General features: G+C 46.0%; 1 protein-coding gene and 1 long non-coding RNA gene across 5 annotated transcripts in view; one reads left to right on the forward strand and one right to left on the reverse strand.

The window, feature by feature from the left end:
* Positions 1-25,082, reverse strand: part of TJAP1 (tight junction associated protein 1) — a 41,122-nt gene that overhangs the window by 7,025 nt on the left and 9,015 nt on the right. For 2 of the 4 annotated variants that reach the window (XM_053973687.1, XM_053973685.1), the window contains exons 3-9: positions 16,241-16,362; positions 10,971-11,065; positions 8,134-8,187; positions 5,919-6,077; positions 2,841-2,869; positions 2,006-2,167; positions 1,324-1,390 (exon numbers count right to left, since the gene is read on the reverse strand). In XM_053973687.1, the coding sequence (XP_053829662.1) occupies positions 1,324-1,390; positions 2,006-2,167; positions 2,841-2,869; positions 5,919-6,044 (384 nt within the window). In that variant the 5' untranslated portion in view covers positions 6,045-6,077; positions 8,134-8,187; positions 10,971-11,065; positions 16,241-16,362. The remainder of the gene's footprint in view (positions 1-1,323; positions 1,391-2,005; positions 2,168-2,840; positions 2,870-5,918; positions 6,078-8,133; positions 8,188-10,970; positions 11,066-16,240; positions 16,363-25,082) is intronic. The other 2 variants (XM_053973688.1, XM_053973686.1) reach the window with 1 other exon arrangement.
* LOC128805171 (uncharacterized) lies at positions 356-11,731 on the forward strand. Its single transcript, XR_008436312.1, has 3 exons — positions 356-406; positions 579-695; positions 11,465-11,731. It is a non-coding gene; the product is annotated as an uncharacterized LOC128805171 (long non-coding RNA).

Genomic DNA, 25,082 nt, shown 5'->3' on the forward strand with positions numbered 1-25,082 from the left:
ACTCACCCTCCTTCCTGGGGAAACCAAAACAAGAATACTGCTTGAAAATAGCAGTCAATACTGAATGGACAAAAGGGGGAAGGCACCATCTTGCAAGAGTTTAAGCCTTGCTCTAGTAAATAAAAGGACCTGTCGCTTCATTTGAAATTCAGCTAATGTCCTCTGTAAAGAAGGCAACCTTGCCTCTTCAAACTCTCTAACAGTTCAGGTACAGGGACAGCAGCTCAGAACAACCAAGCTGTCACTGTCTCAAGAAGTTCTTCCAAACTGCCCAAGGGTGTTGTGAGGCTGTGACCAGCAGGGCCAGCTGTGCATCACAGGTAGAGCACAGCAACAGGCAAGTGGATAGGGGAGCCAGTACTTCACCAATATGCAGTCTCTTCAGGACCAGCATAATGAATAATTGGTAGTGAATATTAACCCAAGAAATTCAAGTTCTAGAACCAAAAAAATTCATCCTGGGCTACACAGAAGCAATCAGCACCTCAGCTATTTGACTTGCCTGCTCACAGCTCAGAAGGGGAAGGAAAGGGAGCAAACAAGGCTCACAGCCATCCACACCTTATGCTGTGTTGCAGCTTATGGGCACCACTTCCCAACATGTCATGCTCCAGCTGGCTCAGAGTCAAACACTCTTAAGATGAAGCCCTGCAAGCTAGGACCTGCTGCATCTGCGGGCAGCTGCTGGATACCAGGTGAGCCCTTGGCTGGACGAGGGCTGGGGCCCCTCCATCTGAGATGGTGTATGTGGGATTGACAATGAGACAAACAGGCTGAGACATGTAAAGAGGAAAAAGGAAAAACACACAAACGAAAAGACGCAACTGCAAAAATCCAGCTTTGGCTGAGAGAGGCCTGAGAGGTGAGTGCGCCCAGAGTGTGCCAGCGGCAGCGTGGGGAGGAGAAAGAGAAAGAGAGGGGGAGGGAGAGAAAAGAAACAGCCATGAGTGTTATGAATGCACACAACAGACATACACGCACATTGGCTCTGCTCTGACTGCCCCGTCCTCCCAGGATGACCACCCCAAGACTAGCTGACACATCCCTGGCACTTTGAGAGGGACTGAAGCAACATGACGGAACACCATGCAATTATGTTGTGAGGAACCAAAGCTCTCATGCATGACCAAGTACGGGCTCAGTAAATCAAGAAAACCACTCATGATACCAGCCAGAATGGGGAGTAGATGATCATGGCCAGAATCTCACCCCTCACTCACTGCCACATCTGCTGCGTAAAGACAGGGCCCCTTCCCCCATCTGCTCCTAACACACATTGGTCTCTTCCACCTCATCTCTCTAGTGACTGAATAGGGCACTCACCAGGGCATGCAGCTTCTCTTCCAGGTCTTGGTTGGTTCTCTGGGAAGCAGTGTAGCTGTTCTGCAACCTATAGAAACAAGTTTGTATGCTTGGGAATGGATCTTAGGCACCTATTCAAGTTGGCTTCATAGGTGCCAAGAAAACCACCAACTCCAGAACTCAGAAAGACTGCTACTAAGACAACCAGCATATTAACCATGCCTCACCTCTGACACATGATGGCTTTCAGACCCCAAGTTACTGGAGGCAAGATGAGGCTGGCAGGGTGAAAGGATCCTGCAGGATGGGATGTAGATGACTTTGGAGGACTCCTCTGAGCTATGTCACATCTAATCACATTACCAGTGACTGGCACTGATTTTTAACTAAGGTACTTTTCAGGTAAAGCAAGGATGTATTTTCTTGCAGCCACCAGTGGCTCTTTTTGCACACATGCTTACATCCAACAGATGAAGAATTCCCTGTCATCAGTCTTTTATGCTGGCAGCATTCCTACACTGTACCTGGGAAGAAATAATGGCTGCAGAGCCTTTATCTCCCCTAGAGTCTGGAGGTGCACCTTTTCAAGGATGCAGCACACCTTTGATTTCCACAACAGGGCACAACCTGCTCACGCCAGCTGAGGGAGTCTTTGGTGTGAGGGATCTTTCTAACTCTACCTCTCTCATTTTCTTTGTCATACCTACGGAATTTGTCCTTGAACTTCTCCAGCTCCTCACGGTTCTGGCCCAGTTCCATCTCAAGGTAGTCCTGCCCTGACTCCAGTTCCCTCTCCATTGCCTCCATTTTGTTAGTCACGTATGTCAGCCGTCGACGAAGCTCCTCATTCTCATGCTGCAATAGCCTGGAGCAGGAACCAGGAGCAAGGTACCACTGAGTGCACAAGGAGTATTCCACACCAGCACCCCCACCCCACTGCCCTGCACTAGGGTCAAAGAGCCCTCACAGGGGCCTCAGGAAGTTGGGAATTGAATGCTCAGGAGACTCCAATGCATGAAGCAAGAGGTACATCTCTGTCAGGACAGACAGACAAACACTCTTAGAGCAGGGGCAAAGAAGTACATGCCAGCTGGCCAGCCATGGTTCCCAGCTCCCTCTCAGGTTACAGTGCTTGCATAAAGACAGATGAGCTGCACAGCTCAAGTGTCCCTCACTGATGAATGAAAACCAATCAATAATTTATCCCAGTCCTGGCTGGATGAATAGAAGGGAAAAATCCTCTCTCCATCTCTGTTAAAGACTTCATCTACTTTCTTTCACACCCATCAACTCCTCTGCCTGCACCTGCACTGAAGATCCATGTTCCCTCCTCCTCCAGCGGGAGGGACATGTAAGGCACAGGTTGGCAAGGCAAAGACCAAAGCTCTGCCCACACGGCCCCAAGAAGATTGAAGATCTGAGAGAAGCCTGCAGGGCCAGTCACCTTCACTGTGCAGGTGGCACAAGCAGGATGTGAGGAATCAGCACCCACACAGTTGCAGTATGACAGGGGCATAAAGGGGGAGCAGGACACTTACTTCATCCTTTCTGCATCCGTCAAGGGTTCCTGCACAAGGAAGAAAACAGCTGTGAGATTCTTTTAGAAGAGGAGTTGGTCTCTCACACTGTCCTAAAAGGCAGTCTTGGTTGCTAGACCCTAGCTGTGACTCTTCCTCCCCTGCTCTGACAGTTCATACTAGGCAAGCTTAGAACTACAAGGATTTGTACACACTGCTCAGCTGTCTGATACCAAAACACACTGTGTGTTCTGGTTCAGGGTAGAAGACTAGAAACCACCACTCAAGTTAGGTAATTTTACCCTCCCACAGTGCAATCTCAGCATCTCTTTGGTAACACCACTACCTTAGCAGGTCCTTCACCTTCCTCCACATCCACAGCTGGTGGGCAACAGGAATCTCACAGGCCAGCATACACAGGATTCACTAGTCACCACAGCAATCACTTGTGCAGCCCCTGAAGCCGCACAAAAATCACGAGCGAGAATCATTTGGGAGCTGAAAAATATAGCTACCAATTATATGACCCAGATTGTGCTGCAAAAAAAGGTTTCTTTCTGCAGACCTGAAACCAGCCACTGTAACTATTCTAGGATAGCAAAAGAAACACTAAAGGTCAGGAAAGCCTGTAAAATATAACATTATGGGCAAGATCCCCAAGAGATAGCTGGAGCAGAGCCCTGCAGAACAAGGAGACAGAGAGCAGTGACAAGAGCACACAGCTCAGCTATTCTGAACTCTCTGTGCTAACCCATGAGATGGCTGCTGCCTGCCAGGATGGCCGGGAGATATTTAATTAGCACCAGAAACAACTTTTTTTTGTGAAAGCCAAGACTCTGATCATTATCACAAAGTCCAAACTGCCCATAGATTATTTTTGGTGCTTGATACCAAGAGCACTTCACAAACCCAAGCACAGACACACTTCAGATAGTCTGTTAAGTGTCACAGTCAGCTCTGGGCTGAGAGACCATGTCACACAGCCAAGAGCGAGGCTGTTGAGCTGCTAACAATTCCATAAGATACACTATCCCAGTTCTGGCCTTAAGACATCATGGGGCTTCTTTCTTCATTAATTCACACTTTAAAAGAATGGTCTTTAACACCTGCATACACCCTCCTCTTCCTGAGAGCAAAGTATCAATCTATTATTTTCTTACCTCCTGACTCCACTTGGCAATCAGTTAATTCACACAGAATTATCTAGCAACTGCCTCCCTTGCCCCCACAAATACACAAACAGCAGATGATAGTGACCAGGCAAAGGGGATAATGTGATTCTTATCAATACAAGATAATGCCATTACTGCAAAGTGGGCTAGAGAAAAGAGGAGAAAGCTTAAAAGTACCTGAAACAGCCATCATACAAAGATCAAGTACCCTGAGGCAGCCAGGCACAGGGCACACACAAAGCACTAGGAACATCCCAGCACTTCCTGACAAGGGAGCTGCCTGCCTCCTGCACACACCTACTACTCAGCAGCCTGAAGGGCCTCCAACCAGCAAACACCTGGGAAGTCTGCAGTGGGGAGAACAGCACCAGTTTCTACCTTCCTTAACTCCTGGGGCCAAAGGGAAGCTGGTTACTCCCAAGAAGATATACCCAAGCTCTAGCACCCACAAGAGAGCCAACTTGTGGCGATTAAGCACCCACAACATGAGGTCTGGGGGCCTGCTCTCAGTCTCTGGCCCTGACATTACAGACTAGATGAGATCCAGGTAAGGGTTTGGCCTTTGTGAGAACCCTGCCTGCAAGTCGGTGACCCTGGCACCTACCTTGTTTAGTGCCAGGTTGAAGGAAGGGGAGGATCTAGATGGGGTAGGCCCCTCCTCCCGACTCCAGCATGTTGGAGTGGAGCAGGATCCTTTCTCTGGATAGTTCGGCTCCACTGTACGCTTCTGCCCAAGCTTAACACACTGATGGTGTGGCTGTAATAGCTGTGAACAGGGACTGCTTTCATCCCTTCTGCCCTCTGCACTGCTTTTCCATGAAGACAGTGAATGCTGCTGCCCAGAGGATGTCCCTGCCCCCAGGTCTGCCAGCTGCTGCAGCTCATACTGACACACATCTACTACCCTTCTCTCCAAGGAAAGGAGTTTTCCCTTACTGTCCTTCCTCCCAAGGACAGGTTTCTTTCTTAGTCTGGAAACTCTCTCAGCTTCCTCAGCATACTTTCTCTGGCCCGAAGCCATTCCCAGCCCCTCACTTTTCTTTTCTGCTTTTCTTCTGCTTGGGCAGGGGGATCTTTCAGTTGCATGCTTGGTTTTGACCCCTTTTAGGTGACCTTCCCCTTGGCCTTCTTGCATGGAGCTTCTAGGGAAAAGGGGAGAGTTCTGGCCTTGTTCTGCTCCCCTGGTCTCCCCCTGTGAGCTCAAGCGGTTGGGACTCAGCACCCGCTGGGTAATCTCATCCAGGAATTTGGAGAACTGCAGTTTTTCCTCTGTGATCTTCTCCCTGCGCTTGACAGAGTCAGCGGCCCTGCTGCTGCTTTGCTCCAGGGAGCGCTTCTCCCTAGGGCTGAGGCAGAGCTGAGGATCACTGTATTTGCGTGAGCCACGGCCATGGCAAAGTGTCTCTACTGAGCGGGACTTGCATAAGCTCTCAGGGCATGAGCCAGTCATGTTGGTCTGCTTCAGGATCCCTTTGAGAGGCAGGTGTGTAGAGGAGACACGAAACTTCCTCGGTGTCAGGACTTCAGGAGGCTCTTTAAATATAAGTGAGCGTTCCAGGCTTCTGCTCTTGAAAGAGCAAGTGGGATGGTGTCTTTCATCTCCAGACACCAGAACTGTCTCCATGCTACGGCTCACAAATTTGCTGCGGTGTCCACGACTGCGGTTCGGGCACCGCTTTCCACTTTGCTGCCCCATCTTCCCACCACGCTGAAGTGCTGGAGAGACAGTCTGGCTCTTGACGTTCAACTCTGCTCTGCACCCTGCCACTTCCTTCTCACTGCTGGACTCCAGGGACCACGATGAGGAGAAGTTCAGGTTGCAAACCTCAAACCCCTCTGCCTGCTCGAGCTGGCCTGCCTCGGTGTAACTAAACCCTATTTGCTGGTGCAATGGTGTTAAGCCCTTTGTCACCCGGCAAGTTGTTACCTGACTCTGCTCAGCCAAGATCACTCCATCCTGGTCGTCACGAATGATGGGCACCTCATGTCGGATTTCCCGATGCTGCGGGGGCGCCTTGCGGTAAGGCTTCTTTGACGGGGCTGCGCTCGACATCCTCCCACCTGCGTGGCTCCGAAAGCGGGTTACCTACCAACAGCAGAAAGTGCACAGAAGAGAGAGTCACGGCTGCTCCATCGAACCCTAGAAGTGACCCAGCAGGAATTTGGCTCCCCTGGAGTCCCAGAGCAGGTCCCCATGCAGAGTGCTAATAGAGCAGGTATAGGATGTAGCCACAAGCCTTGAGCAGCAGCCGCAGGAGAGGGAGCAAAGTAAGAGGCAGCTGTGTCCTTCTCCCAGCTAGTGAGAGCAGAGGGCTGGCACATCCTCTCCCCCCTCTACACACGCTCACTCACGTAGTTGTGTGTCCAGATTATATATAGCAAATGAGAACAGACCTCACAGCAGCATATTGATTAGGCTCTTTAGGAAAGGCCTTTTTCAATATGGAAACTGCAAGCCTTACAGGCAGCAATGACATCTGGAGCAGGAGTTATTGATCACGTCCCGTCACTGTCAGCAGGGACTATGTGGGAGGAGACTTCAGCCATTAAAGAGCCCAGATTTTTTTGGCTTACACTGGGACCAGTGCAGCAGACCACAGAAGATTGTTAGAAGGAGAACTGATTACTCTGGCAGAAAAGACAAAGACAACCCCCAAGTCACAGGTGGCATCAAATTAGGGAGTAATGGTTTTGACCCCTTGGTACTTAAGGCCAGATTTTGCAACACAGAATCACAGAATAGTTTGGGTTGGAAGGGACCTTAAAGATCATCTCATTCCAACCCCCCTGCCATGGGTAGGGACACCTTCCACTAGACCAGGTTGCTCAGAGCCCCATCCAGCCTCAAACCTCCAGGGATGAGGAGTTCACAACCTCTCCAGGCAGTGCCTCACCACCCCTAGAGGGAATAAGCGCACAGTATGTAGACGTGCAGCTGTACCAATAGTGGAAAGATTAATTCCTTCACCCTAGCTATGCTGGGATTCTTCCTGCTGCAGGAACAGTACAAGAGCAAAAAATAGGGTAGAAAAAAAGCAGCTATCTTGTATACATGAAGAAACACCTTCCTTTCTATCTTCTAGGTTTACAGTTGAGGGCAGGTAGACTTCCCCACAAGCAGCCAAAATGTCAACCACCCTGTAGTCCACAAGACAAGAAGTCTCAGAGCTATCAAGCAGGTGCTGCAGAGCCCAGTACCAGACTTTCCTCAGTGACAACATGTGCATCATTCATTGTTGTCCTATATTTGGAGTAAGTGCCCAATTCTCATTCCCCTTGCAGGACCCTTACACTCAGCAAACCTAGCATCTCTGCAATCCTCAGCACCTGACCTGCAGCCCTTCAAAGTGCACGATCCACTCAGATCACACTCCCTCCCCGCTTCTACAAGCAGGGCCACACAACTCCCTTTTACATATCTGTAGTCGATGGCTACCACAGGGCCCGTGACCCAGCAGATTTCACTTGCTTTGTGTGTTGGGCAGTGGCGTTTTACATGGTAAGAGTCTAAATGGAGCCTTGAGAATTCTCTCCAATTTTTATGCTCGAGAATTCTCTCCAATTCTTATCTAGCTGCCTCTTTTGACACCCAGATTGAGTCCCCTGAGAGGAAGGCAAGTGGGAGGTGTCTGCACCAAGCACAGAGCAGTCCCAAGCCGTAACAGGCTTTACACTTCACAGGTACATTTGCAAACCATCCTTCACTCTGCTATAAACACGACTTCACAGAAGTTTCTCACACATTTCCACAAACACAAACACCTTCCTAGGACTAACCTGTAAATCTCCCCCATCAGAATGCTGGGAACTTCCCCTTGCCGCAGTCATTCCCCCAAAGTCCCTTCTCCTAAAAAGACTCAAGTACATGCAGAGATCTCTAATATTTTAGAAAAATTACACCCATAATACCAAATGCACATTTCATTTTATCTCTAAGCAAAGCAGATAGGTCTGATTTGCTGGGAAGACATTTCTCTTTTTTCAAAGAGAAAAGCCAGAAGAAGGTTTGTAAATGGCCCACTATCAAACAGGTGGTCTAGGGGACTCTTCTCTCAATTTCTGCCAGGACAGGAGATGTGCATGAGATATGCCCGGCTGAAATCACAATCATTTCTCTAGTTCATAAGGACACGAGCACTTACCAGCTTGGGCTCAAATTCAAAGCCTCATGAAGCCAGGACACTCACTCAGATGACCTGAAGAAGAGAAACAAATAGCTTAGCATCCACCAAAACAGCTTGAAATCTCATCCCATAAATATATAAGGCGCACGGAATATTTATAGCCAAGGACAACTGAGATGGCTACTCCTTCCAGGTACCTGCCTCAACCCACATCAGATCTTCTGAAAGTAAAGAAAATGAATTTACAAATACCTGGCCACATAGCCCAGCAAAAGCCGGAAAGGGACATGGAAAGGAAATGTTCAAGGCACTCAGGCAACTGAAATCACATAAACTCAAAATTCATGAAGCAATGGCTTCAAAGGAACATTGGTCCCAGAAAGGACTAAACACACCTCCTTTAGAATGGGACCCTCCCAGCTAATCTTCCCTGCCACTGCAGGGGGATGCTAACTGTGAAGCCTTCAGTACAGAAGTTTGGTGATGCTAACAATTATCTCACTCATCCTTTTAAGTGAGTGCTTTTCACCCACAAATGAGCTGGCAATTATCAGGCTTTTATTTGATTCAAAACATTTGTGCCTAGAGCTGTGATAACCCACACTTCCACAAGGGAGGAAGGCAAGCTACTCTCTGATTGCCATCAGGCAGCATATCATACTCTACCTTGCTGTTAACAGGCTTCTGTAAAACATCCAGCCAACCATGGACACAAAACAAGTTCAGAAACAACGTTCCTCTCTGGTCAAAGCCTGGGGTATTTAACTGGTTTTGTCTGGGATAGAGTTAATTTTCTTCCTAGTAGCTAGTAAGTGCTGTGCTTTGGATTTCGGATGAGAAAAATGTTGATAACACACTGATGTTTTAGATGTTGCTAAGCAGTGTTTACATTAAGGCAAAGATTCTTCAGCTTCTCACCCTATCAGTGAGTAGGCTGAGGAGCACAAGAAGAGAGGTGACATGGCCAGGACAGCTGATCCCCACTGTCCAAAGGGATGTCCCACAGCATATGGTATCAGGGTCAGTATACAAACTAGGGGGAAAAGTGGCCATGGGCCACCGCTCAGGAATTGGCTGGGCATTGGTCAGCAGGTGGTGAGCAATTGCACTGTGCATCCCTTGTTTTGTACATTCTACTTATTTTACTATGACCCCTTCCTTTTCTGTCCCATTTAACTGCCAGTATCTCAACTGACAAAACTTTATTTCTTTCCCAAACCTCTCCCCATTTCACTGAGGGGTGAGAAGTGAGCCAACAGCTGTGTGATGTTTAGTTGCCAGTGGAAATCAAACCACAACAGGTACCCATCACTACAAGAAGAGAATTGGGTAATCTGGTGTCGGAGCCTTCCCCGGATTGGGGTGACTCCGGCTGGTGGTGAAGTCTCTCCTCCAACCCGTGCCTTCAAAGAAAGACTCAGCAGTCTTCAGTCGTCCGGTCTCAAGGCAGTTTATTGCATGTTATCTCAAGGCACACAGACTCCCTGACATTGTCCCTGACTCTGTCTGTCCCCGTCTCTGGCTGTCTCCTTTCTCCCCTCCCCGAGGGGCTGGTGCCATCTTTTATATCACACATTACGTATTAGGTGTTTATAGTTTTTCCCCAATGCCTACTACCTATGTTGAACAGTGACTTTCTACTCTAAACCAATCTGTGAGTGCCAACATCACCAAGAACATGGAGAATAGGAAGAAGAGAGAAGGAGGACAGGGCACGCCCAAATCCCTCCATCTTAGAACCTCTGACCCCCATGTACAAACCTCAGACCCCCCTGTACAGGGCCTAAAACCCCCCTGTACAGCACTCAAAAATCCTACCTTTCACCTTGTGACTACTTCTATTATAACATCTAAACTTTTGTGATTTCTTGTTCTTCCTGCAAGGTTGGTAAATTGTTCCATGGGTCAGGCTCAAGACCACAGGGGTCCCTGGCCGCCTGCCAGGGTCTCAGAGGCTTCTGCCCTGGGCCCAGAACATCCAAGAGTGTCTGAGGGACACCTTGGGTTCCGACAATCTGGGCTAGTCAGCTGTAAGAGAGTAGCTTTGTGGCCATCACTCTGCCACTGGCATGAGAGACTTCAGTAAAGCCTTCCTTTCCCTGAAGCACTAGTGCTGCTGTGCTACTTTTTCCATGTCAGTGGCATGAAGCCCTGGGAGTGGGACAGGAGGCAGGGTGTGGAGCAGTTATACATGCGCAGGGAGAGTCAGACTGAAGGTGAAAGGAACAAGCAGGCAACCAGGACCATGCAAAATCAAGTTCTGCCAAAACAAAGTGAAGAGGTGCCCTAGTGCTGGCCCTGCCCCAACGAGCTGTCTGGCCACTTTCCTTGCTACAATGCTGGAGTCGGGTCTCAACTAGCACACGGAAAACCAGCTTCACAACAGCTTCACAGTGGAACTGCTGTGTGGGGCAAACTGTAAAGTATGACGGGAGAAAGAGAGGGAGAGCTTGCACCTCCAGGAAGGATCAGACCAGCATAGTTTGAATCTGCCTTCCATCAACTCCCAGCAGAAGCTGGTTCAGCATCATGGCATAACCACCAGCCACATGGCAGACAGACAGAGGTTTCCAGTAACAGCTGCACCCATGGGTCCATGCATGTTTCCATTGCAGCTGTGCTCAGAATGAACATGCCAAAGGCCTCCCTGTCTCTCAGCACACTGCTCCTCAGGCTCAAACAGAACTCTCCTGCTTCCTACCCTAGAGGCAGCAACTATGCTACCTGCCATCTCATCCCCACTTACCTGGAAAACATACCAGGATTTGAAATCTACCCTCATGATCTGAGAATTTCCATAGATAGTTAAAAACTCACAGGGCTGCCAGGCAACTTTCCCTCAAACAAGGACTTACAGATCCAAAGTGACGACGTGTCCAAACATTTCTGGTCGTTTGTCTCCGAATCAGCTTTCTCCTGTCAGTATTCAGCAGCATCTGGCCAACAGCTCCTGAAACATGAGAAAGGAAACTTGGTGTCAGTCACCTATCAGCACAAAACATGGAAACAACCAGGCATGCTCAGAGCAACCCATAGCCAGGTGACAGGGCAGAAGTCAACAGCAAACTGCTGCACCATCAGACTACTACATAATGCCAGGTAAAATGCCTCCACTGTAAAAGCTCCATGTCTTCACTGTATCCCAGAAAGCACAGGTCTTTTAACCATCTCTCCACCAAGCAGGATGCCCGGTGCAGACCAGTAACTGACCTCAGAAAGGCAGCTGTTTTTTCTACATAGCTCCAGGGGTCCCTGCTTCCCCACCTGCATTCCTGTCCACCATCAAGAATCCAGTCACTGTCATTCTGCTCCAACCACTCTTCTGCACCAACCTAATTTTGTTTTGCAGACATCCCTGCAGTGAACAGCACAGCAAAGGCCTCCTCATCTACAATACCTGAGCATCTCTTGCTACCACAGAGTGAGAACCCTGAGGTGGTTCAATTCATCACACCTCTGTTCAGAGAGGAGCAGATACTCTCTGCAGAACAGATGGACCTTGTGCTCCAAAGCGGAAATGGATATAGGTAATATCCAGAAATAGAAGGTGGCACTAATTCTGCTCATCACACTATTCACAAGTCTCTCTCTGAAGGAGCTTGCTGTCAAGTCCACATTAAGACTACCCTGCAGAAGCTCAATTTTAGCCTGGAGCTACAGCAGGAAGCAGCTCTTCAGCTATTTTAATTAGCACTGTAATACAAGAGGAAACTTAAACTCCTTTTTATCCATCCTTTCCACCTTTCATCATTAATGCTCCTTAACATTTACAGTCCTCTTTCTACCAGTCTATCACCTGCAGTATGTCCAATTCTATTGTCTTCTAGCTATGACCCACTGTTGTTTCAGTATGATTTCTAAGGTCACTGATAGTAACAGCTTCACTGGAATGGTTTACTAAGGGCCACAAGGCTCACACTGACAAAACACACACAAACTCTTTCTTCACAGGGACACCATCTCCTGGTTACAGCTGGGACAGAGTTAATTTTCTTTCTGGTAGCTGGTACAGTTATGGGGTTTGGATTTGGGATGAGAATGATGTTGGTAATACACATGGTTTAGCTGTTACTATGCAGTGCTTACTCTAACTCAAGGAATTTTCAGTTTCTTGTGCCAGTGACAACGTGCATGCATGAGAAGCTGGGAGGAAGCATAGTCAGGACAGTTGACGAAGCTCAGAGGGAGCATAGTCAGGACAGCTGACTCAAACCAAGCAAAGGAATATTCCATATTTAATGGCATCATGCTCAGTACATAAACTGAGGGGAGTTGCTGGGAAGGGCCAACTGCTGCTCAGGAAGAGGCTGGGCATTGGTCAGCAGGTGGTGACCAATTGCATTGTGCATCCCTTGTTTTTCCTTGGGTTTTATTCCTCTCTCCCTCTCACCATTACAATTGTTACTATATTTTTCTTTATTTAAATTATTAAACAGCTCTAATCCCAAGCCACAAATTTTACTTTTTTCCAGTTCTCCTCCCCATCCCCTGGGAGCAGAGGGGAGAGTGGCCAAGTGCCTGTGTGGTACTCGGTTGCCAGCTGGGATTAACCACAACACAGCGACAGAGTACAGCTGCACAGGCAGCACACAAGCTTGACTCTAGCTGACTTTACCAGAGAGCATCCCTCAGTGTAAAATCCACTTGCAGGGTAGGTCTGTTCTCTGTATGATCTGAGAAAGGCAAAACCTTTACCACACACCACAAACAGATGTCATCTCAGATGGAATTGCTTAAGACAGTTCTGTGGGCCCTGTACAGAATAAACAGCCACTTGGCATGCATACAAAACCACACCACCACCCATGAGCATTGCTTTATCTCCAGTAACAAGAAAGAGGGCCCTAGCAGAGAAAGGAAGGTTCAAACAGGAATGCTTTGGACAAAAAGGGAAAGAACAAAAGACAAAAAGGGAAAGACAAAAAGAGAAATAAGAAAGGCAACATCTGTAAGCACCTAGTGCCTTCCTCATATTTGGCAAGTCCCTTGAAGCCTGAGGTAGCCAACACTGGTTCTAAGATGCACACAACTTCCACCTGCTTGTAGTTGCAGCAGCTGAACATTCCCTGTAAAGAGGCAGGGACATTCCCAGTAAAGAAGACTTGCAGGCTTTTCCTCATCATCACCTTCTCTTGTGTTGCCTTTTCTGACCTTATAAAACAGCCTTCTTACCAGTGCTGAGGGTCAGCAGTGTCCCTTCCTCAAGAAAAATACAGTGATTATGATGCAGATACAGTTTCTTATTTCAGGTACTGTATCGCCTTTCCAGCTTTTTCCTCTTAACAGCAGCATTTCTTTAGCACTGCTTTTTATTCAGAAAGATAAACCTGTATTAATGAAAAAATACATTCCATATCACAATCACAGTCACATTTGTTTCTAATGCAACACTACAGAAAGATTTTTTTGTGGCTATCAGAGTCAGCACACTCCAAAAACTTGCAGGTACAATACCCACAAGTAACAAAACCAAATGTCCTGTGATACATATCTGATCACCACAGTTAACCTGGAATATTGCTCTCTGTGGGCCAACCTATATTCTGCACACATATCCAATAAAGGATATTGGCACATCCTGCTTTAGGAGGTATCAATATTTTCTGACTAGCTTCATGAAAAGCAAACACAAGAGAGTTTTGTCTACTTGCCTTCCTGTGCTTATGGATAGAGGAAACCTTAGATTTCAGAGGTCTCAAGCCACACTACCTGAGAAGCTTCTGCAGAAAGCCTGACCAAGACAACTAACCAGGGAGACAGACAATGCAATAACTGCACCAAGGGATGTCTGTCCAGGACAGGAAAACAAGCTGTGTGAAATTAAAATCAGCACCTGTAGACTGCTGGTGCCAAGCACAATAGAAAAGGACTGCAAGGTTATTAAAAGGCCCTTTAACATTTAATGAGAGAGATCTTTTCATTCAGAGAAGGCACCTCAAAAGAATGCTCACATGTATTCTACTGCTGGCTGTGTTGAAGCTCATTTTAAAATAAAAGGATGACAGCTCCAAGTGCAGACTCACATCTCAGTTCTGCTTGTATGTTAATGCTCACGATTCAGATCTGAGTAATAGCATTATAGTGACTCTTGGATTAAAATAGAATTTCAGGCGGATTATTGCTCATTCCTGCTTTTCCATACCAATTAACCTTGACTGTTAGGCAGAAACCTCTGTTCTCTGCATGGGAACAATTCCAAGAGCTATCAAGAAAAAGGGATCAGGCTAGCTGTTGAACAACAGTCCATGTAACTAGCCCTACTTAACACCTAACACATTTCCAAAGAAAATGAAATCCCTAGACTCCAGTCATACATAGTTCCTGTTGAATGGAAATACCACAGGACATATCATGTATCAGTCACATCCACTGCACCATGCAGAATTCTCTTAAAAATTATTACTTTTCTTACAGTCCTGCTCTCTCCTTCCACAACACATATATCTCAGTCCCCATAATTCAGTTGCACTCCACACCCTTAAATGTGCATTTCATTATCTACTCTCTGCTGTGTTAAGAGTAGCTTAGCTTCCCTAATTCTTTTATAGAAGCCAGGACTGGTCAACACTGACTAAGAAATGCTAGCATCACTAACATGTAACTGGAATAGAATGCAACAGCTGATTAACATCTGAACAGGAACAGCACAGGAAGCAAAGGACCAGAATTCAATTCCCAGAAGGAATGTTAATGGAGAATAAAAATACCCAGGGGAGATTTTGACCAGGAAATGAGGACCAGCTTTTTAATACATATAAAGCATAGAACCACCTTTAATGGCTACACCTGAAATTGCACAAGAACTAGCTCAGCAAAAGGTCATTTATCAAGCTACCTTTAGCACAGACAGCTACATCAAGGGCTAATGACAGCTTCTCATTCAGAACTGCTGACACACCAGAAGCGTGCTTAGTTTGTTCAGTGATCCTTCCAACTCTCACAAGGTAGTTTAGGCTACAAACTTTCAGTCTCTTCATCTTAGCACCCTAGGTTTCACGTCCTTCCTCACTCTGTCTTCTTACCTGTTCTTTTAAGATCTCCCATGAGAAGATTTCTGGAATATATTGCTCAGAAATTTAAAGAAATACCAGAACATTAGATAAAAACTCATGGAGATCAGGAAAACTCTCAAAAGTTTCTGCAAGTGTCTGAACTCAGTTAGAAAAAGCAAATCTTGATACTCTAACAACATGTATCTGGATAAAGCTGATAGGTCACATCAGGGAAATTTGGGAGTCATGGCCTTAAACTTTCTCTAACACAAGCAAGGGAATGGCTAGTACAAGCAAACATTTGAAGAGAAGTGGAAGAGGGAGATTTCTGTAGAAAATCATCATGCAGGAATTCATTTTCCAGACCTCTGTTATATCCTGTGCTATGTAGGAGGGGAAGAAGAGGGTAAAAATCCTTCATTACCTTCCTAGAGCATAAAATCAAAAGGCATTTAATTAGGACAAGATAGAAGCGGCTTAAATTTTTCAACTACTGAAAGGCAGATTCTCAGCCCCTGTAAGTATTCCCTGAGTCTCACACAGCCCCCAGCAATTAATATCAGCAGTCCTCTTGTTTCAAGCTTTGGTTCAGAAGTTCTGGGCAAATGGCAATCTCCATCTCTTCAGTGCCAGGAACTGAATGCCACTGAGCAGAGACACAGTAACGCTAGAGAATGCTCCATTGCTGGAGCACTCAATGATACACTTGCCACAATCCACTCTCTAAAACATGCCCTCTGTCCGAGTCTCTCAGAGATGCACAGATGGCTGACACACTATGCAGGATCTACACAGTGTAACAATGGAGCAGAGCACATTATTTGCATTATTTACAGAGGACAGATGGACAAATTGCTACAGTGACCTAGCCTACAGAGCATCTGCAATGCTGAGGAGGCGCTAAGTCCAGCTCTAATGCTTGCAGGTGCTGACAAAAACAAATTCAAAAAGTAAAACGGCTATTTACAGCAGTCAGCTTTATTCTGAAATGCTATCACTACAACCACGCTTGCAGAGTAATTCACATGCCAGTTTTGTTCCCATAGAGCCTTAACCAGCAAGCAGAACACAAGATGTATTGACTAGATTTATCCTTTTCAACCAGAAAGAGAACTGACATCTGCAGTACTTACTTATTCCTTGGCCGTAAGTTCTGTATGTGTGTAAATCACCACATAGAGCAGGTGGCACATACTGTTGGGAGACACAGACCAGGAAGGAAACAGCATCAAAACTGGGTGGCGTTCATTTCAAGCTATGGATGAAGAAAAGTAGCAAAATTCAGCTCAAACCTGCTCAAATGTTTGATTTTTTTCAAACATTAAACATTTGTGCCAGGTTTTAAGATGTTGCTTTTACTGACTGAACAGACAGGACACTAACCACATTGCAGGCACTTTTATTGGTAGGCTGAGAACGAAACTTACCATTACAGGGGTCTCACATCTGCTCTAGACAGGAAAAGGCCTCATCTACAATTAGGATCAACCTACTTTAATTGAACACTACGGATAAGAATGACCAAGTTGTACAAAGGCTTACAATGATCAGTTTGCCCATCCTCCACCAACAAGCACCACAACAGGCTCTTTCATTCCATGATCACATGGCTGCAGCCAAACATGACAGACTGTTCAGCAAGTAATAAAAGGGATCAGCTTTTTCCCCAAGGTCTTGTCTACATATACACTGTACTAAATTAAATTGATTTAGAAAATAATATATAGCAGCATAACGCTCCTGGGCAAATGTTCTTAATTCAGTTTAAGAGCACTTTACATTGAAACAACTTAAGTTAAATAGATAGATACAAGACACAAACTAAATTAAGGATGCCTATACAGGAATGCTGCACTAATATAATCACAGCTGTCTCTAATCTGATTAAGTTAAATCAGTACAACTTCCCTGCAATGGCAAAATCCTTACCGATATTGACATTAACCCTTTTTTGCACTTTTCTACTTCCAAAGGCTTTGTTGTTTCTGTGTTTGGTTTGGGGTTTTTTCTTCCAAAAAAACCCGAACTCACAACAGTGTGGCCTCTCTCAGAATCAAAATAAGCTAACTACACTATACAAGGTATATTAAGACACTAAAGGTATTGACATTTATATGTCTTGAAAGTTTTATTAATCCTATGCCAAATAAACATCATAACAATGCTCAGACCAGCATAGCTTAATATTTTCTCTACTTTCCCCAAGCAAGATGGAAAAGGTGATCCCAAATACACTGTACGCTGTTTTCCATACTCCCACACAGCTTTTGCTTGCTGATGTCTAATACCCCTGGAGCAGTTCTGGGAAGACAGTGTTCCCCGCTTGCCCATTCCTAAGGGTATGGCTCACCAACAGTTTATCTGAGTGAACTGGAGTGTGGAGTTAGAGCACGTTATCTAACTGCCTCCAGGCACAGTCTCACTACTGACCCTCTTCTACCAAAATATGTTCTCCTGTTAAATGTGGGGTAAGCACAAACACAAACCAAATCCTAGGTCACAGGCCTAACATGCTACAAATCCACACTCTAACATCATCTCTCATCTCCTCAGTTCCCACAGCGTTTCCCCAGGAAACATATCTGTAAAAATTAAATCTCAACAATTCTAAAATTAGTAGTGTTCTTTCCATTGCTCATAAAAACTATTCAAACTCTTCCTCCTGGATATCAAGATTTAATTTATCTTCAGTCTCTTGGCACTCTTTCATCTCTACCTGCTTTTTCAATCCTGTCTGTTCAAGCTTACCAGGCTTCCTCACATCCATTCCAGCAACACAATCATTTCTCTCTCCTCAGGGCCTCTCTCCTCTCCTCTCTCTCTCTCTCAGGGCCTCCTTCTATGCTGTCTCTGAGCTACCATGTGTAGAACTAACTTCCTCTTCATTGCAAATTTTCCAAGTTTAGCACAGAAAGACATCATCAAGAATCCTCTCAGAGCCCCTTGAAGAGAACAAGAGAACTAAATCCCTCATTGGCCTTCAGAAACGAAACTGTGCCACAACTTTGAATAAAGTGGTGAACTGTCACTTAAGTACACAGAGCAGCCCTGAAATCAACCTGAGTTGTAAGTTTTTTTCTTTTTTTTTTTTTTTTTTTTGAAAGAGCTATTTTGAAGCCCAGATTACATGGCATCAAAGATTTTAGGTACACAAGAGTTTGGCTGCTAAAGGAACCAAAAATACACATTTTTGGTTTTATAAGATTTAAACTTCAATTCTAAAAGGGCTGCAGATTTATTTTTACAATAAACTGTTTTTTCTTAAGTCTCAGATTCACATTGGTGCAACTATAAAGTTATGTGGCCGGGCACCAAGTCTAGGATTCATTGTCACCATAAATACATGCAAAGAAGGTAGGAATAATTTCCATTCCAGAAGTAGAGAAATTGAGGCACTAGGACAAAAAAAAAAAACAGTTTTCTGCACTGGTTTTGCATTAAATTGCAAGTTAAAGAAAAACAGACTCAGCTGTCATAAGAAACAACTGCAAAAAAAAAAAAAAAAAGCAAGACAGTCTTATTACTTGCACCTAAAACAAGACTGATTTGCGATAGAAAAGAGAGAGTGTGCATGAGCTAAACACCTACCTGACAGCAACTGAGTTGAATAGCCTGCAATTCTTTATAAGAACAAATAAAGCAGCAGCCCTGATCCCTGATATCCCTTATCCCTGATAATATTTGTACTATACTCAATTTTTTCTGCTGCTGGGGTTTAATCCCAGCAAGAATTGTTTTGGTTTAATTAGCTTTTCCCTAGCAGATGGTCAGATATGAGAGGCAGAGAATGGTACAGGCTTAACTGTTGGGTGATTGTGCAGCTGCATCTGTAGCTGAACAGTTAAGCATGTCCAGGGGTCCAGCTGTAGTTTGCACGACACAGGCCATCTCTGCCATTAGCCAAATGTCAGCTTCCTCTTTTCCCAGATTATATACCAGTCAGAGGCACATCCAAAGGCAGGCAAACAAATAATATGCAGCTTCACCACCATCCCCTTTCTCAGACAAAATCCTCAAATCTTCATCATCTGGAAGTCCCTCTTTCTTTGGTGACAGAAGCACATTCAGAAGCATTGCCATGGGAACTCGAGACATCCTCTATGCTATTCACCAGAGAAGATCTAGCACAGAAATATTTTATAATCTCTACAGCACTGAATACTTACAGTAGTCAGCATAATGAAGTAGAACTAGTGACACCAGTGTTGTGTGAGGATAGTAGTGGGGCGTTCTTCAATCAAGCTGCCTGTACCTTGCAACACCTACAATGAGCAATAACTTGCTGTAAGCTGGCAGGGAAAAGCAGAGCAGCACTGAGAGATGTAAAGTGGTGTTTGAGGAATAAAACTATACAGCCAAAGGGATGAAAGAAAAAAGGGGTCATCACAGCCCTTTCCCTGATTATATCCTGGCCCTTTCTCTTCCCAGAGGTTACAAGTGGTGTTGCTACTGACTCCTTTGCAAAGCAGGATTTCTACCAGGCACAGAGATCTCCCACTTAACCCATGTCACAGCCACTGTCTACTTTGGAGGCTAAAACAAGTATTCCTCATTGACTTCCACTCAGCCTCTGTATCCAGGCACAATGCTGAGTGTTAGAACATCCACTCCTGTACACACTGGCAGTAGTCATCTCAACAGGCCACAAAAGCAGAACAAGGAGATGGCTTTCAAATCCATGCTTTTGGCCTAACATATTCACAGCTGAGCAAGGGGCAGGAAGAGGTACAAAACTTGTCTCAACTGTAAACAATACAGCAGCATGGCTCCTGAAGCAGCATGTAACCCTGGAGCATCTTCTCTCTTTTTTTGTGGTGTGGTCCTGTAGTTAATCTGCCTCAGTTTGCCTCATTTGTTTGGTTTGGGTTTTTTGGTTTTGGTTGGGTTTTTTTAATGATTCTCTTAGTCTTCAGCACCACTGAATTACTGAGAGATTTCATTCTGAGTTCAGTCACAGAAATGTAACATGGCTTAATCCAGCTTAGGAAAAACAAACAGATCCACCCATCTATCTTTCACTGATGACCCGTGTAAAGCACGCAACTGACTACAGCTCCTCTCTCCCTGTTTCCCTGGGCTCCAGTCAGTCCTTTTAACAGCAGGATCCCAGCCACAGCAGAGGGGACTCACACCTCCACCCCCTGCCCTGCACAGGGAGGCTGCCTCTCACCAGCAGTCATGTGCTGCACTGCTTGTCCTTCTGTACATACTGTATTGTACCTCCTAGGTTCACCTTCCTCCCTTGGAGGGGGATAACCACAGATTCCCCACTTGTGACCAAGCTGGGTTGCTTCAGCACTTCCCTCAGACACAGCTTCTCTTTGTGGCAGACGAGTCAGAGTGAGCTCCCATTAACTACCTCCTTCCACATCTGTCATCATTGCTAGCACCAGTGCTGTTCTTCAGCTGGAGCTAATTATGAGCATCAATTGTCTCAAGGGGCAATTGCAGCAAAGCCCCATCACTTTCTTCTACCACAAGTTTTACCACAAGGTCAGCTTCTCCAGTCTACTTCACATCCCCTGCCTGGCATTGCTTTTGTAAAACTGAAATGCCTTTACCACTGTTGTCCTTTGGGATAGCATAAGTCCATTAATTATTCTAAGGTTAAGGAAAACCACTCCTTTTTAGTAATGCTAAACAGACAAGCTCCTCCCCTACACAAGGCTCCTTCCTGTAGATCCCCCATAAGTAAACCCTAATGCAGCTTTTCAGAGAGCAAGCAGGGAATGCAAAATAGTTGAGCTACAAGTGAAATCACCTATCCTCAAAGGGGCTCTAACTGATGACTAATAAACCCCAGATATCTTAAAGAAAGCAAGCCACCACATTCCAGGTACCTTTTTTTGGTCAAGTGTTAGACAAGAACCCGAAGAGCTAGTAGCTCACTGCTCATCTAAGGGCAAAGACCATGGAGGAATGCCAGCATATAGCCAGGCAGATGTTGCACAGACAAGGTGTTTGCTCAGTATCGACAGTGAGCTGTTCACTCACGCCTTCAGCTTCATGCAGCTGCATGAGTGTGGCTCTGCTGAGTCAGTGACTCTGGACTAAGGAATGTCTCAACTGGACAAACACCACATCTGCTGCCGGCTCAATGTGCCCAGGATCAGACCAATTCCCAATTTTACCGTCCAGCCATAGCGGTGCCTTCTACTCTCAGTTCCACCAGGGGGAGATCTAGCTACTTGGGAGGGTTACAGCTCTAGCCAGAGGAACACATTGCCCGGATACAGGAGCACAGAGGCCTGGATTCCTATAGTCTTGAAGTTCAGAGAAGGGAAGCCAAAACAAGGAGTTAGTGACTTTCTCTCCACAACGTATTAAAACTCACTGACAGGATGGAAAAAGGCCAATAATCAGCTGTACTTCCTCCTCGGCCAACATCATATCAATTTCATTCTTATTTCCTCACTCCTTTCCTGGCAACTGGAAAGTGTCAGCAGAAGCAGTATGTAATCCAAAACAAGACCTCCATCTTTGCAGCCATAGCCCATACTGCATGACAAAGCTGAAACAGCCAGTATGGCAATGATGATACACACTTAAATGTTCTGTCAGTAACCTGCCACACAATCCAATTTTGGACTTACTTATATTTTGCTACCACCTCCTGTTGCTGCAGGGCATATTGTCCAGTCTGCCACTACAGAACAGAAGAAGAAAAATGAAGATTCAGGCAACACACTCGCTCAGCATCCAAGCCCTAATAATCATGTATGGAGTCAGTGGCAACTAGTTTGAAATGAAATGCACACTTTACATGAAACCAAAAGAGAAGAGAGTCCAATGTGAGTAATTTCCAACTGTTTCACAATGCTAAGAGCCTTGGAACAAGTAACAATCCCTTAAACACCTATCACTGAGATCCTGCTTTGAAAAGTGATACAGCCTTCTGGAGAGAGGGTGGCATGGACCTGTTTGCGGTGAGCTCTGCAGTGACCCACGTGGTGAGTGCGGCGACAGCTAAAATGCAAAAACTAAGCTAAAAAGCCAGAGAACCTCTGAGAGCAAATTCTTTAATTCCTGCTACTATCTAAGGATGGCAGCAAGGAGGTCCTCTGCAGAAGACTAATAAGGAAGTGACTGGCAGGTCACAGAATTTCAGGCTACTAGAAATTGCCAAAAGGGAAACTGCAAAAGATCCAAGCAAACAGGGTAATGAACAGCCCAGGGCTTACCCAGAACACAGAAGATGGTCTGCTGTTACTTCCACAAACCTTGCCTATGGGCTGCCCATAGTGACAGCAACACGTTTCCTTGTGCCAGGCAAGTGAAAGATTTGTATAGAGGACAAGGATGGCTTGCATGACGGATGCATAGTAAACTAGTGACCATTTCTCAAAAGAGATCTCATATCAAGGATCCCAAAATAACAGCTACATCCTGATCTGCCATCCTTCAGCAAATTTCCTGTCCTCAGTTCTTGGGGTACCAACTAGAAAAGGAAAGATTTTCCACAAGTTGGAACAGAACATTTACCCACTGACTGGGGGAAGCACTCCTGCCCAGGTTAAATCCCAGAGCCAGGCAGACATCTCAGGTACTGAGCAGAGCTGGATGGCACAAACCACTCAATCATCTACTGATTGCCAAGAGCACACAGGCTGCAGGGGGGACCAGCCAACCTTAATTTGCCTTATCAGTGTAAATTAAACCGTACAACACACCCAAGCAAACAGTCAGTTCCTTTGGAAAAAGAAGGCATGAGTTATTTTGCTGCAGCTATAAAGGAAACATTGCTGCTAGGACATGCCCCTGGAGTGACTGTGCCGCTCAGCTCTCCCGGTGCATTCCTGGGGTTGTTTAGCATGGATTCAGCTCCAGCCTTTCCACAAGTAAGAAGTCTGAACCCTGAATGCCATCTGCAAACACAGCCAGACTCCACCTCCTGCATGCCTGCAGGCCACCAGGTGTGGCCAGGAATGGCACAAGCTACACACTAAATACACCTTTGATGTGGAGCTGAAAGCATGTAGCCACGGGGCATGAACAGCACGCCGCCCGCCGCCGTGCTGACTCCCACTGCAGGAATGCGGCTGCAACCACAGGCCAAGGAAGGCAAACACATTGCATTCCTCATCAGGCAGAGAAGGAAAACAAGTAGCAAGCCCACACACCCACCCTGCTGACACCCACCATGCTCCCTCTCCACACTGCCTGCATGGCCACTGTCAGGACCCCAACGACAGCTTCAGCCCCTAATTCATTTGTGTGAGGTCAAGATCTCCAGGCAACTTCTTGATCCATGGGACAAGAAACAGAGCAAGGCAGGAGAGTTCTCAATTGGACATGCAAGCCACAGGGAGAAGAGCTGCCACCCGGGCTGGAAAGTAGCCACAGTCCAGGGCAGGAACAGCTCTGTGCACTAACCTGGGAAGGGAATTTCCCTGACTATTCCTATAAGACAAGGGGTAAATATAACACTGAGACATTTTGAGCTGAGGGGGCAGGGCTGAATAAGAAGTTGACTTTGGACAACAGGGATGCTTGAAAGGATCCAGGTCTTTTTCTACCCCTAGAAAACCATCCTACCTTAAGTCAAGTAGCTTTTGTGGGATGGAGGGACTTCCTCATTACCCCAAAAATTCTTCTGTAAATACTTGTCTCCACTGCCCACACACACAGATCTGACATTCACTGTACAACATTCTTCCACTACAGCACTGACACTGGGTCATTTCAGTGATCAAGAGAAGAAAAACTTAATGTACAAATACCCAAGACATCAGGTAACCTCTTATCTCAGAACCTCATCATTTTAGAGTTGCAAAGAGACTCTGTGCTCTAGTCAGAAAAAACATTATTCCTCCTACATGTGGCACTCCTACAAATCCTAAAGCTTTCCAAAGAATTCACATTCTCAAATATGAAGTTACTCTGAGGGATGCCTCAGATGTGAAACTGTCAGCAGAATTCTCAAGTCTATATTGTGAACTCCCCACATTGTAAATCTGCACTTACTCTGTGCAACATAACTAAACAACAACCCACTCCTGAAAACCTTAAAAATCCATCCCAGTGCTAAGGACTGAGACTCAACAGCCAGTGCTCTCTCAGCACCAAATAGGAAAACCAACACTCTCAAGAGCACTGCAGCAAGAACACACCCAACTTGAATGTAACAAACACAAAACAGTGTCAGAAAATTCAGAGAGAACCAATTAAGGGCTGAAACACTGTAACCTCTAGGGAAACTCAAAGGGGAAAGGTCAATGTAGCCATAAGCTCCAGAGACATACCGATGCATCTAGCAGGCTGCTGGAGCAGGGATGATTTATAGGGCTTGAGGCCCAGCTGCTCCACACCCCACACGTGCATTTCAAGGCCCTCACAGAGGGAAATGATCTGATATTAAGTAACAAGAACAGACCAGACTGAGGTCCAGTAGATTTTCTCTCGCCTGTTGAAATTCAAGGCCTCAGGCTACCTGTTCCCTTCATAAACTGCAGTAGCTCTAGTACTTGGAAGAATGAGGCATGAAAGGCAAATTCACCAATAGATTTATATCCAAAGATATAAATAGAAGTCTGGCAGGATTTACAGATTAGGTGTCTAAATCACTGCAAGCAGGCTTCTAACCACTCCATACCTCTCCAACCCCAAGACCCAAAAGAGAACCCATTTCAGACAGGACAGAAGTCCCTGCTGTTCTACACATTGCCAAGGGCCATCCCTGTGCAATCCCCTTCGATGGTGACGGCACCCGAACTCCACAAGTCTCAACAATGCAACCTGCAATGGCTGCAGCTCTCACAGAATGTAGGTCTGCCTGTTTCCCAGAATAGGAGCTGCCTCTACATCCTCTCCTCTCCCTTCCCCCACTACATCTTTACTTTTCATAGACTCAATACTGTTTCAAGGTACCCTCATCCTGCCACCGGTGGGTGGGTGAGTGGGGGAAAGGGGCCCTTTATAATTGTAGTGTTGCAATCTGCCAGCCCGGCCAGGCAGCCTGTTCCCGCCTGCACTGTA

The sequence above is a fragment of the Vidua macroura genome, chromosome 3 (genome assembly GCF_024509145.1).
Source record: "Vidua macroura isolate BioBank_ID:100142 chromosome 3, ASM2450914v1, whole genome shotgun sequence".
Classification (NCBI taxonomy): domain Eukaryota; kingdom Metazoa; phylum Chordata; class Aves; order Passeriformes; family Viduidae; genus Vidua; species Vidua macroura.